Raw genomic sequence first — 13,947 nt, forward strand, 5'->3', positions numbered from 1 at the left:
ACTAGAAATTTGAATAAGACAAAAATATAGTAGTGGACGTAAAGTCGAATGACTCAATGATTTCAGCTTAGTCCAACACAACAACATACCCAATATAATCTCACGAGTGAGGTCTAGGGAGGGTAGAATGTAGCAGGCCTTTTCCCTTCATGCTTCCAAATAAAACCTCAAAAACAGCTATAAATAATATGTTCAAAGCTTTCAAGGCTGGAATCTTATTATGATCCAATCAGAGACTGCAACACTGTACTTCTATATAACTTAACCACCCAAAAAAGGCACAAAAAGGAGGGGGGGACTATTCTTCTACAGATGCAGTATCAAAGTTTTAATTGAGATGCAATAATAGACCAGAGTATGTATGATAACATCCACCTTGAGCTTTGGTGATCAAGTCCTCCTATAGTGCTGAAACCTTAACTGGCACAGATAGTGGTTCCGATGCTGAGGCTCATCAAAAGCATTAGGAACGAAAAAAATAGATAACAGAACCAGCCTCTGGAAATCGTCGAAGTAGTCTTTGCTGGATGAATGCTATGAAATGAATCCATGGAAGAGTCATCACTACTACCCCGTGACAGGCCAAGAGATAGGATAATGTTGTAATACACATGTTTGCCCAATGGCCATCTCTTCCCATTGCCAGCAGTAGACATGTCTCTAATTTGAATTAGATCAGCAGTGACCTGAACTGAACTAGCTGACCGAGACAATGAGTTCAGACGGAGAATTGCATCTTTTGTAGGGAACTCTGAAGCAAATGCTGGAGGAGCATGAATATTGCCCAACATCTGGCTTGCCTGCTTCATAAATGGAAGCTGATAATCTGCAATATTGAAAAGCAAATAACAAATATTAAGGGAAAAGAAGCCCGATTTCCAGAAAAGTTAAGACTAATACTGGTGCAAAGCCAAATAACAAAATATCCAATGGGTAAAAAAGTCAAAATAGTCTCATCATTACCTAATCCAAATTTAGTTGGTACCAGTTTAGAGGACGCTTCAAAACCATTCTTATCTTCACCAAACCCTTCATTGGGTGCAATAGGTTGCTGAGTTACCTCGCCAACGTCCTGCCACATAATAGAAAACATAATATGTAAGCCTCAGCATAACCACTAGGACAGCTAAGAGAGAGTGAAGCTGGAAAATAAAGTTACCTTCTCAGGCAGCAGTGCTTGATCAGAAATTTGATCATCATTTCCAAAGAAAACTGAAGGATCAAAACTCATATTCTGGAAGTCATCATTTGCATCAAAGTAAGTAAGGTATTCCTCAAACATGTCGAAACCAGAGCTGTCAACCTGAACAGGATTTGAAAGATCATTAGCTTCGAGGAAAGCTTCATCATTAAATTGGAGATCATCAGTCCCATTTACAATTGGTTCATTAAGCAAGTAATCCCCATCTTCAGAGTTCATGTTCTTGCTTGATTCACCAATATATTCATGATTGACTTGCTCAGCATTAAAATTCTGTTGCACAGCTAGATCAATTGGTTTAAGCTCGTCAGGTTGCTGCAGCCAATTTTGAGTATCAGAGGAGTTATTTGTCTCCTCCGTACTTCCATTTTCACCATAAGAATAATCCAATGGAAGGGAAGCACCAGCGACAGCTTTGTCGGTCCCAAGAATCTGGGTGCAAGAGAAGAATTACCAGAAATCAGAACATATAGGTTAAACTTTCATTGTAGGATTCGACAAAATTTCACCAGGATTAAGTTTCAAACAAGGACTGTACACCTTGTCAAATAAGAGATACAACTAAATTGGACATGTCCAAAATGTCCGTTTTTAGGGTAACAGTCACCTGCTGGTCGCAATGACAAGCTACAACCCATTACTAACATATAGCGATACAGCAAAGTGAGAGTCAGCTTCTATCATATTATAATACTTACAAAGACTATGTAAAATGTCAATCTAGAACAGTTTATGCAGTTCATGAGAAAGACACAGACAGTGGGGAGAGAGAAAGAGAACAGGCTTTCCGCATCACCCAAACATGCATAAAACATAGGGAAAAATAACATATTCATCTGTGACAATACCTGGTCAAGTTCATTTGCATCTAAATAAATATCATCACCAAATACAAAATCCTCAGCAGTCTCATCCTTCGGAAGAACTTGTAACTCATCATCCTCCCATTCCTCCTCTATAAAAGGTGCCCCATACTGTTCCCCATTCTTCGGCCCTGCACCACTCTTCTGGAAGACTCTGCATAAAACAAATGCATCCTTTTCGCCAAAAAAGGAAAAAGAGAAGAAAATAAGAGAAGGTGATGAAACTATGTAAACAAATTACAGGAAATACGCCCCCAAGAGAGGAAAAACGGCAACGACCCCACAAGCACTCCCAAACAAGGGCAAGGGAGTAGAAAGAAAATTTGCATTCACTCTGTCCATCTGACTACTTACCTTCAGCATTTTTCTATTTCCCTCCAGAAGCAGCTTTGAGGGAACTGGATAAGGATGTGAGATGCTTATAAATTTTACACAAATTGAAAAAAAAGTCACTATCCGCCAAAGACAAACATGATTATATACAAACAATCTTTATAAAAATATAGAAAAAAAAACAAGAACCATCAGGTACCTGAGGAATTCCAGTGTTATCTAACGCCTCATCAATCAGTCTGTATTCATGCATCACCCAATTAGTTCTCTGACCCTTTGGAGCACGACCATTGTGATAAACTAGAGTCTTCTTCATCCCAACAACCTGAGACTTATTACGATGGACAGCCCTATCCTTTCCGGTTGTCTTCCAGTAGCCTTTTTCTGTCGCTCGGTTGGTCCTTGCTCCATTACCGTACTTCTTATCAAGAACACTAAAGAAGTACCACTCCAAATCTCTTGTCTTCAGCCTTGACATGCCTAAGGAACCATAACATTACACTAAGTTTACAATATAACTCACAGGTATCTGACAATCAACTCAACCAATACAATTTTAACTAAATGGAAAGAAGCTCTAAGCTTTGGTTTTAAAACTTTCAGGGAAGCAACATAAGAGAACTATGATAAAATAGCTACTGCAGTCAGAATATATATAGACACACGATTGCACAATGCAGTTCTGGATGAAGAATTGAAGTATACTGTGACCCAAATGGAACAAAAGGAAAAATACATTCTTTTTAATCAGGAAAGCAAAAAAGTTACTACAATTAACAAGTAGAACAAGTCATCACAACAAACCACGTTCACCACACATCTAGTCCAAGTTCCAATATGATTTCAATTAATCCTCAAAGAAAAAAGGAGGATACCACAACTCACAAAATTCTTTCTTTTATATAGACATGGTGTAAGGGCCATTCTTTTGAGCCAAAGGTCCATCAGAAACTCTCTTATCTCCTACAAACCACACACCACATACCCACATGTGGGATTATACCACGTATGTTGGTGTTGGTGGTGGTGTACAGGTGTACAGGCCACGGGTACCTGCTGCTACCTCCAACACAATAAACCATGTTCACCAATATGATTTCAATTAATCCCCAAGAAAAAGGGAGGATACAACTACTTACAAAAATCCTTTCTTTATACAACCATGGTATCCGGGCCACTCTCTATACCTTCTTTTGAGCTGAAGGTCCATCAAAAACAGCCTCCCTATCTCATACAAACCATCCTCCCCAAAGTTCACTTGTGGAATCACACAAGTATGTTGGTGGTGGTGGTGGTGTACAGGGACACCTTACTCGATAAATTACACCACATACCTGCAACCTCAAACCTCCCAGACCCCACTTGTGGGATTTCACCAGGTATGTCGGTGGTGGTGGTGTACAGGCCACCTTACTCAACAAATTACACTGAATACCTCACATACACACCGACACAGCTAACTCTGTTCACCAAAGCTCGAAGTTCTAACAACTTACAAAATTCTTAGCAACTAACCAACAAATTTGGGGAAAACCAAACCCCTAAACTCTTAATCTTTCCCTCTACTAACCAACCCATTAACATTACATAATCTCAAAATCAATAGATCTATACATAAACAATCAATTAACCCAAAAAGCAACTAAAAAAACAAAAAAATTCCATCAATCATGAGCTATAAAAACTTCAATTAAAAGAGACTAACCAGGAAGATCCCATGGTTCAACCTTGTAAATATCGATCTCCGATATAAGATCAGACTTAAACGTCCTTCCATAGATTTTCCGGCGGAGATAGTATCTAACCAATTCTTCATCCGTCGGATGAAATCTGAACCCCGGCGCCAACAATTTCGATGATCCTCTCGATTCCATCAACCACACTAAAAAAAAATTCAAAAATTCACAAAAAATAATTAAAATTATCTAGACCTTATACTAAACACAGAGAAAAAGAAAATTGAGATTAGGATTTAGGAATTTGGGGTATGTGAGATTTAGGGTTTAATGGACTTGGAAAAAAGCCATTTTTGAACTGTAACGAAAATTTTGATGACTTTTTAATTTAAAGGAAGACGATTAGTATATTGATGACGTCAATATTTTGGTTGCCCCTTTGACAAGTTTTTGAGGAAAATAAAATAAGATATTTTTATTTTGTAAGGATAAGATGTATAGACACAATATATATATATATATATATATATATATAATTAGATGTGGAGAAAAAAAAATGAGAAGGGCAACAAAAGTATATAAAAATAATACTTATCTTACAAATATTTTTAAACAATATATTACAATAATAATATATTCAGTTAAATTTTATCAAGCAAATTTTATTTATGTCAAGGTAGAAAGATTATTTTTGAAAATCTCTCTGTTCAATTTGAACAATTTATTATCTTTATATTTAATATATTAAAATAAGAGTTGGATCGAGAGCAATTTTGGGGTTCATCGGCTTAGAAAGGTAAATTGATAATATGATTTATTTATTTTTGCTTTATCAAAGTTGTGCTTGCGATAATCCAAAGGTTGTGTATGACTTCTCTATCGTGTTTGATTTGCTGATATTATCGTTCATCTATCTAATCTATTTTCTAGATAGCTTCTTTATGGGAAGCACTACACTAACCTAACTAACACTACATCTCGCTAATTCCATTCTCCCTCTTCTTTTATTTTACAAGAATAAAAAATCGTGAAATTCATTCTATTTATCGATGAAATAAATGAGATTTTGAGAGAAGTTGAAAATTATGTTGACTTTAAATTTGATTCCAAAGTGTAGGATATTGGACCAAGTCAGCCATATTTCGTATTTTATTTTATTTTTAATTAAGCTCATGTCTACCTTTATACTTGGTGTTGCGTAATTGCTTTGCTTCAATTGCCAAACCCAACTTAGTTTGTATCTCTTCCTTTGTCCACAAGGAAATATGGGTGGAACCGCCTTAGACAAAGGTTGGTCCGATGCATATTTTTTATCGAAAAATTATATCATATATTATTGAGACACGTCAATTAGTGTCCAACTTTAACAAGAGTTTCACGGACAAAGGCTAGGCACAAGAATATATTTAGTCTCCTTTTATAACTGTATCTCTACATTAGAATATTGTAATTATAAATACATGATTGCTGTGTATTTTATGTTAAGGTGAAAATAATAAAAACTGTATCTCTACATTAGAATATTGTAATTATAAATACATGATTGCTGTGTATTTTATGTTAAGGTGAAAATAATAAAAACAACTTGCAGCTTCTCCAGTTTTCGCTCTCTCTATTATCTTGTTCTAACATGTATTAAGATTAAATGTTAATTATTATAAATATATATTGAATTTTGCATATATTTAACATAATTGATAATAATAGTAATAATATATATTTAGTCGAATTTCTTGATGCACGTAACAATATGATTATTGACACCTCTTATTGTGTGACCTTGCAGAAATAAACTACTTAACGTGCATAATACTTTGCTTAGCTTATTAATAAACATAGGAAAATCCTTACAAAAAAATAGTTTTTCAAACTTTGAAAGTGAAAGTGAAATTTCTTTCCAAGAAACTCGAAAAAATTTTAGGTGCATATAAACTAAACACCTTTGAGTGAAAATGAAAGTGAAATTTCTGCCGAAGAAACTCAAAAAAAAATTTAGAAACTGAAAATACTATACCATTTAAGCTAGATATTGCAACTGAAGGCGCTCAACTTTATTTAAACTAGTTAAACAGACAACATTTATGTCGATAGGCTAAGGGTGCATAAGTACAAGTTTATAGCAAAACTACGTAAATAAAGTTATTACATAGCCAGCCATTTTCATTTTTCTCTAACAGTTTTAAGAATGGAGGACTCCGATACAACGGAGCCCTCTGCTCGGCCAACAGCTGCAAAACTAGAACTACATGGAGTTGTTGTTACCAGCTAACCTCCTCGAACGAGTCTCCTCAAGTCCTCGTTCTCCTTGTTCAAGAGATCGAGACGTGATTGAAGAATGTTGATCATAGCTTGAGCTCTCATCACTTCAATCTTCGCAGTCTCCCTTTCCATCGAGACATTTAGTATCTCATTCTCTAAATTGCTAATGAACTTCAAGTAACCTGGAGGAACAGATTTTTCAAGATTGGAAGAGTCAAAATTAAGGGAGTTAGAAGGTTGAGCTTCTTTTGGTTCAAGGGGATCTAATAAGGGGAATGTTAAGAGAGTAGGGGAGTAATTTGTCGTCATCGTCTTTGTTGGTGGATCCTGTTGGCTAGTGGTTGAATCTTCAGAACCATTTGCATGGCTAGAGCTAGGATCATCATGCTTCGATCTTTTGCTTTGAGCTAAAGAGAGTAGTTCGAGATCCTCAGACCTTTCCCTCTTGCAAACAAACGAAAGAGGTCGAGGCTCAAGCAGGTTCTCACTTTGGCAAGGAGCCTTCCCATGCACATCCTGCTTTGAACATCCAACCGTTAGCGCCAAGGAAAGAATTACCAAGAACATACTAAAGCATACCCAAGCATCAAGTTACGCATAAGATCACAAACATTCAACATGCTTGCACACGGTTTTGCATGTTATGTCAATTAACACGAGCTCTAACGAATAAATGCAATAACAAAGCACAATTCCATCCATATTAGGAAACTAATGCATTCTAGTTTTGCAAGTTGAAGTTCGTCTCCTGGGGTTAGTAATGAGTGTCCAGATAAAACACTTGAGGATGAAAATATAAACGATTTGTGGCAACGTTTGATCAATTTAAAAGATAAATGGATCATGAATGTAATTTAGAAGCCTAGCTATTCATCTGGCCTACTCAAACAAAATGAATGAGGTCATGAAAATTGATGCAAGCTTTCCAAATTCTCCCGTACGATTATCTGGAAAGGGAATGGCTACCTAAGGGAGCTTCAAATAAGGTATTCATCTACTAAAATTGTTCTCTAATAAGAGGGGGAGAAAAGTAAACAAAGCATAAAAAAGGCAGTGTATCACACGTTCTCAACAAATAATTTATTATCTAGTAATCTAATGTAAGCGAGTGTATCAAACGTTCCTGACTCAATTGGTAGATCTAGTGTAACCTTGACAAAGAGGCAGTAAAAGCTTCTCCTTAAGGTAGGGCATCGAAAACTAGGAATTGGCTAGCTCTACTCCGTAAGTACACATATTATTACCTATGTGATAACTGCACTTGCCTGTGAAAAAATAATCTGGAAAGAGATAAATCTGCAGTTTCAGTTATTCTTATTAAGAAGTTTTGACTATATGACATGCGACAAAATGAGAAATCAATCCATCTAATTCTAGACTGATTAGACCTACGCCTACACAGTTTGCTCCACCTCGGGCCACAACACTTCAAGCCTTTATCTAGGTTTGGTGTCTAGCTTAATGCATGAAATGGTCAGGCCAGTAGATTGACGAAAGCTCGACTTTAAAGGGCAAACTTATACTTGGAGACAGAGAAGCGGAGAGACTGAATATTAGTCCCTTGCTAGAAAGTTGAGGACATATATAGGATCTCTGTGCCAATGAGATATCCCTGATACACCATTATGTGGGAGCCAATCCAAAAGGATATTAGATAGAAAACTGAGTTTGTGCCTCTCACCGGACAAAAGTGAGCTAAAATGAAACCACGGAAACACTAGTTTTCTTCGCGCTCTACTTGGAGCAACAAAAAATTATGACACCATACTGAACATAACCTAATGGAGAAACTACCGAGTTCTAACAGAAACCACGGTTTCTGAAGAACAGTAATACAAAGACAATCAAGAGAAATTAAAACGTGGTAGATGTTCTTGCAATTAAAAGCTAAAAGGGTTTAGGTTTCCAAGGAAGAGCCAACCGCGTTCGAACAGAAACCAGTGCTGCTGAAGAACAGTAATACAAAGAGAACCAAGAGAAATTAAAACGTGGCAGATGTTCTTGCAATTAAAAACTAAAGGCTTTAGGTTTCTAAAGAATAATCATACTTGGAGAAAACGACAAATGAAAAAAAAAAAAAAAAAAAACTGCCTCTACATGTAACGACTCGCAATTAAAAGCCAAAAGGGTTTGAGTTTCCAAAAAGCAACCGTACGAGGAGAAAGAAGAAAACCTAAAAGAACAACAAATATTCTTGCAATTAAAACACCGATCTACATGTAACGACAATAGCATTCATACTTTCTTGTAATAGTAAGTGGTATCTATCCACATTAATACCAGAGGCAAAAAGGGCGGAAGTTGTATTTATCCGGATTAATAGTAGCGGCGCAAAGAGCAGAAATAGGCAATATTTGGATTTAATGCAACAAATCATGTACATAGAAGATCACAAGAATATGAACCTGGTCAAACTCATTTCCCTCAACTCGCGCTTCATCACCATTGGCCACGTCATCCTCGGTCTCTCCTCCAGGAACCATGAGAGTTGTGTCGTCATTCCATTCCTCCTCGATAAATGGTGCATATCTGTCGCCATTAGGAGGCCCTAATCCACTTTTTTGAAAGATTCGACAGAGTACAAAGGCATCCTATTTCCTCACAAACAAACAGAACGCCATTAATTCAAAACTTCAATCGGAAGTAGGTTTACAATCCATACATTTTCCAATATCAAATTCGCACCTGCACAACTCCAGCTGCCTCCAATTCTTCATCGGCAAGTCTGTACTCATGCATTACCCAGTTAGTTCTCTTTCCATCAGGAGCTCGACCATTATGGAAAACAAGCGTTTTCTTCATTCCAATGGTCTCAGACTTGTGGCGAACAGGACGATCCTTTCCAGTAGCTTTCCAGTAGCCCTGTCCAGTGGCTCTATTAAGTCTAGATCCATTCCCATACTTCCTATCTACAGGGCTGAAAAAATACCACTCTAAATCTCTGGTCTTCAGAAATGAATAATCTGTACAAGAAAGACCAAAAGTTAATTCATCAAAATTAATGACTACAAAGTTCAAGAGAAGAATGTGTCTTATCACATAAGAAATTGATAACACATCCAAACAAAAACTGCACAAAGTGACAAAGAAAAAATGCATTTCTTATGTACCAGCGTTACACCGGGTTTTGCATGAACATTGGAATTTTCTCTGATGTCTTTAAACTGATAATAGTATAAACCTTGTCCATACATCAGCTTATTAGAGTGCTAAAAGACCTTAAATTACGTATCACCAATTCCTTCTGACCCTTCTTCTTTAAAAACAACGAAAAAGAAAGACGTGTATCTATATACTAAAAACTCAATCTTTATGGCAAATCAACCTTAAAGATACAATTTTCATATTTAAAAAAATCCATTAAAACTCCAACCTTCATTTTTCTTTGCAATCAATTGAAATTAAACACATCCCTCAAACAAATCTTTATAATAAATCAACCTTAAAGATACATTCTTCTTACTTACAAAAAAGAATTCCATTAGAACTCAAAAAAAGATTTGTATCCATTTGCTAAAAAATCTATCTTTATGGTAAATCAACCTTAAGGATGCGTTTTTCTTATTAAAAAAATCCATTAGAACTCCAAGCTCCATTTTTTCCAATCAATTGAAATCAACACATCCCTCAAACAAATCTTTATGATAAATCAACCTTAAAGATACATTTTTCTTACTTGCAAAAAAAATTCCATTAGAACTCCAAATATTTGTAACCATGTACTAAAAATTCAATCTTTATGGTAAATCAACCTTAAAAGATACATTTTTCTTACTTACAACCAAAAAAAAAACTTCAAAACTAGGAGCTCCTTTTTCGCAATCAATTGAAATTCCCTCATCCCTTAAACAATTTTTTATGATAAATCAAATACATTTTTCTTACTAGCAAAAAAAATTCCATTTAAACTCCAAAGATTGTAACCATATACTAAAAAATCAATCTTTATGGTAAATCAACCTTAAAAGATACATTGTTCTTACTTGCAACCAAAAAAAACTTTAAAACTCGGAGCTCCTTTTTCGCAATCAATTGAAATTCACTCATCCCTTAAACAAATCTATATGATAAAATCAACCTTCAAGATACATTTTTCTTACTTTGCAAAAAAAAAAAAAAAAAAAAAACTTTTAAAACTCTTGAGCTCCATTTCTTTGCAATCAATTGAAATTAACTCATCCCTCAAAAACACACAGATAAGTGATAAAATCATAAAATGTAGTAAAATTTACAAAACTAAACAATTCATCAAAAATCCACAAAATCAAAAAACATATAACATAAACAAAAAAAATCAAACAATAAAACCACATGCAAACCTGCAGATATAATCACAAAAAAATGAAAATTCATATCAGCTGCCCAAAAAAAAAGTTTAACATAAACAATGATAAAAATTCACAAAGATTAACAAACCTCTAAGGTCCCATGGCTCAGATTTGTAAACATCAATTTCAGAAACAGCCTCAATCCGAAACGGTTTCCCACAAGCCTTCCTCCTTAAATAGTACCTCACTAATTCCTCATCTGTCGGATGAAACCTGAATCCCGGTGCTAAAGACGTCGCCGGAGCTGCCACTGCTCTCCTCGGCGTCACCGGCCCCACCGGCGCCGGTGCTAGAACAAGTGCACCCTCTTGCTCCATTTCCGGGGCCTAAAAAATTTTCAAAAAAAAATCAAAACATAACCAAAAACAGTGTTTATTGTTTAAAAAACTAAAAATCATACATATAGAATAAAGAAAACAACCAAAGCTCACCAAAAAACCAAGAAAATGAAAATCAGGATTCCTTTCAAGAAACCCACCAGAGAAACAACAGATACATACAAAACAGACAGAGAGAAGTATAAAAGGGGGAAAAGGGTGTTAGGTTTGAGAAGATTAGAAGTGAAGCAAAGCTTTAAAAAGGAGAAGAAGGAGTGGGGTGGGGTGGGGTGGGGATGTGGGGAGGGGCGTGGGGTGGGGTGTTGATGATAACTTGGATAATAGTGAAAAAGAAATGAAGTAAGCTAAGAAGGGCTATTGCCCATCGGTTAAGCAAGGGAAGATAGGAATGGATGCTTGCTTGACACGGAAATCGAAAATCCAAGAAAAAGCCATTGAAATGGGGAGTTTGGGCGGAGGGGGGGGGGGGGGGGGGGGGTGAGGGCTAAACACAAAAAAGCAAAGATAAATGACTTATAGGCAACTTATTGTGTGACCAGATGCTTAGCTGTTTTGTTTTGTTTTTTTTACTTTTTTTTTAATATATGGATGAGATTGTAACTGAATATGGACTATGAAGTCGTCTTTGTTAGAAATATTTTATTTTTAATATAAAAAATTTAGTGTAAATTTAAATTTAATCATACTTAAATATGAATATCAAATATTGAATGAAAAATTAAAAAATATATATAAATAATAATCCATTCTTTTTTTATAATCAATAACAAAAAAAAAGATTATTTTTTAATTTATTTTATTTGATTAGGAGTATAAAGATTGAATTAATTAATGTTTGATGTGAGTTTGGATGTAGTTTACATGTTTTAAAACTATATAAAAAGTAATATAAGTCATAATAGTTAATAATTTAAAATATTATTAGAAATTTAGGAGCTATATAAAAAGTATTACTATAAGTTATACTTGAAATATATAATAAGTCATAATAGTTAACAATTTAGAATATTTGAAAAGCTATGATCGAAGCAAGTAGCTTTTGATTGTCTAGATAGTAATTAAAAAACAAATTGAAATGGAGAGAGTAATAACTTTTCTATATTAAGTGATATTTAAAGTTTTAAATGTACGTTACACTAAAAAGTTATGATCAAAGAAAATATTATTTGACTGTCTAAATAGTAATTAAGAAAAAAACAAATTAAAATGAAGAGAGTCATATTTTTTAGGTTGACTAATAATTTAACTTTTTAGATTGATGCTATTAATGAGATGATTAATATTTATGACTTGTTTTATATTATAAATTTTTTAAAAAAAAAAATTGTGTCTAGTTAACCATTATATATCATATAGATTGGAACGGAAGGATTAGATTGATGCTATTAATGGGATTATTAATATTTATGACTTTGTTTTATATTATAAGTTTTTTTTAAAAAATAAAATAAAATTTCCGTGTCTAGTTAACCATTATGATCAAAGCATGTAGCTTTTAATTGTCTAGATAGTAACTAAAAAAACAAATTGAAATGGAAGGAGTAACAATTTTTCTATATTAAGTGATAATTTAAAGTTTTAAATGTACGTTACACTTAAAAAGTATGATCAAAGAAAATATCATTTGACTGTCTAAATAGTAATTAAAAAATAAATTAAAAAGTAACATTTTTTATATTGACTAATAATTTAACTTTTAGATTGATGCTATTAATGAGATGATTAATATTTATGACTTGTTTTATATTATAAGTTTTTTTTTAAAAAAAATAACTTAATTTCGTGTCTAGTTAACCATTATCATTTAGATTGTAAGTATTTTTATTTTCATTTTTAATCTTTTTTTGTAGTTCTTGAGATACTCTTTTTTCAAAATAAATTTCTTAACTAGCACTCCGAATTCTATTTTTGTTGCTTATCATTCTCCTAATAAAGATACAATGTAGTTGTGTTTAAAGTAATATTTTTCAACACAAATTTTGATTAGTTGAGTGCTAAAGAAAGTATAAAATATCTTGTGGAAAATCAAAAGAACATCTCACTTAGTTAACACTTATAATCAAAATATATTGAAGACAAATTATATTTGAATTTATATCAAATATTAATTAATTTATTCTGAATCAAGTCAAATAAATTGAAACAAATAAAATACGAGTAATTATTAAACTATAAATCTCGATGTTAACCTTATCATACTCTATGTTTAACTAATTTTTATCATAAAAATGACTAATTAAGTAAATATAAAATATATGAGAAGAAATGAAATAAATAAAAGAAGTGAAGTTCTTCACGTTAACTTCACTTTTTATTTTGTTTTGTGTCTGTTTTTCTTTTTCTATTTTTGTTTTTTTTTGTTTACTTTTGGAAGAAGGCTCTAGGTGGTTTCACAAAATGACATTTTTCAAAAGCCTTTTTAGTTGGGAGAGGGACAGTTTAAGCTTTTTTATTTCCTACTATATGTTAAAAGAGTTTGGTTGGGATTTTTAGGTTTTAAAGATTAATTGTGTGTGGTTTGGAAGTAAAATGTTTATCTACCATTGCACAATTATAATAAATACGATATAGAGAGAACCAGAACTTAAAAAGATGAAATACGTCATTTTTTTAAAAACATTTATATGTCATATCAAATCATCAAGAAAGTAATACTGAAAGTAGAATCGTTCTAAATTCATTGAAAACAGATTAATGATCTTCCAAGTAAAGATGCAAATAGTATTGTTATTTACAAGGATAGAAAACTAAAAAAACATCACGTGATTTCGAGATCATAACCCTATTTATACATATATGCACATATTTTATGTATTTCTAATTTAACAATCATCATAACTAATATATAAAAGACGTCATACTTTATGAAGTATCCTTTAGATTCATTTAATTTTAAACCTTACTATTGTTCTGAATCAACCTTTTTAAGATAGCAATGATTACTAATAA

At 33.5% G+C, this 13,947-nt stretch overlaps 2 protein-coding genes across 2 annotated transcripts; both read right to left on the reverse strand.

The window, feature by feature from the left end:
• Positions 1–173: 173 nt before the first annotated feature.
• On the reverse strand, positions 174–4,433 carry LOC125837017 (NAC domain-containing protein 53-like). The gene is made up of 6 exons (XM_049516155.1): positions 4,103–4,433; positions 2,597–2,877; positions 2,050–2,238; positions 1,160–1,633; positions 964–1,072; positions 174–826 (listed from the first exon to the last, which is right to left on the reverse strand). The coding sequence occupies exons 1-6, from the start codon at positions 4,269–4,271 to the stop codon at positions 417–419; spliced, it is 1,632 nt and encodes a 543-aa protein (XP_049372112.1). The 5' UTR covers positions 4,272–4,433; the 3' UTR covers positions 174–416.
• A 1,770-nt stretch (positions 4,434–6,203) lies between these two features.
• Positions 6,204–11,473, reverse strand: LOC125837030 (NAC domain containing protein 52-like). Its single transcript, XM_049516164.1, has 5 exons — positions 11,092–11,473; positions 10,749–10,986; positions 9,018–9,295; positions 8,738–8,923; positions 6,204–6,848 (listed from the first exon to the last, which is right to left on the reverse strand). The coding sequence occupies exons 2-5, from the start codon at positions 10,975–10,977 to the stop codon at positions 6,339–6,341; spliced, it is 1,203 nt and encodes a 400-aa protein (XP_049372121.1). The 5' UTR covers positions 10,978–10,986; positions 11,092–11,473; the 3' UTR covers positions 6,204–6,338.
• Between the last annotated feature and the right edge of the window lie 2,474 nt (positions 11,474–13,947).

This window comes from Solanum verrucosum, unplaced genomic scaffold (assembly GCF_900185275.1).
Source record: "Solanum verrucosum unplaced genomic scaffold, falcon-dt-bn FXZP01000165.1, whole genome shotgun sequence".
NCBI lineage: Eukaryota > Viridiplantae > Streptophyta > Magnoliopsida > Solanales > Solanaceae > Solanum > Solanum verrucosum.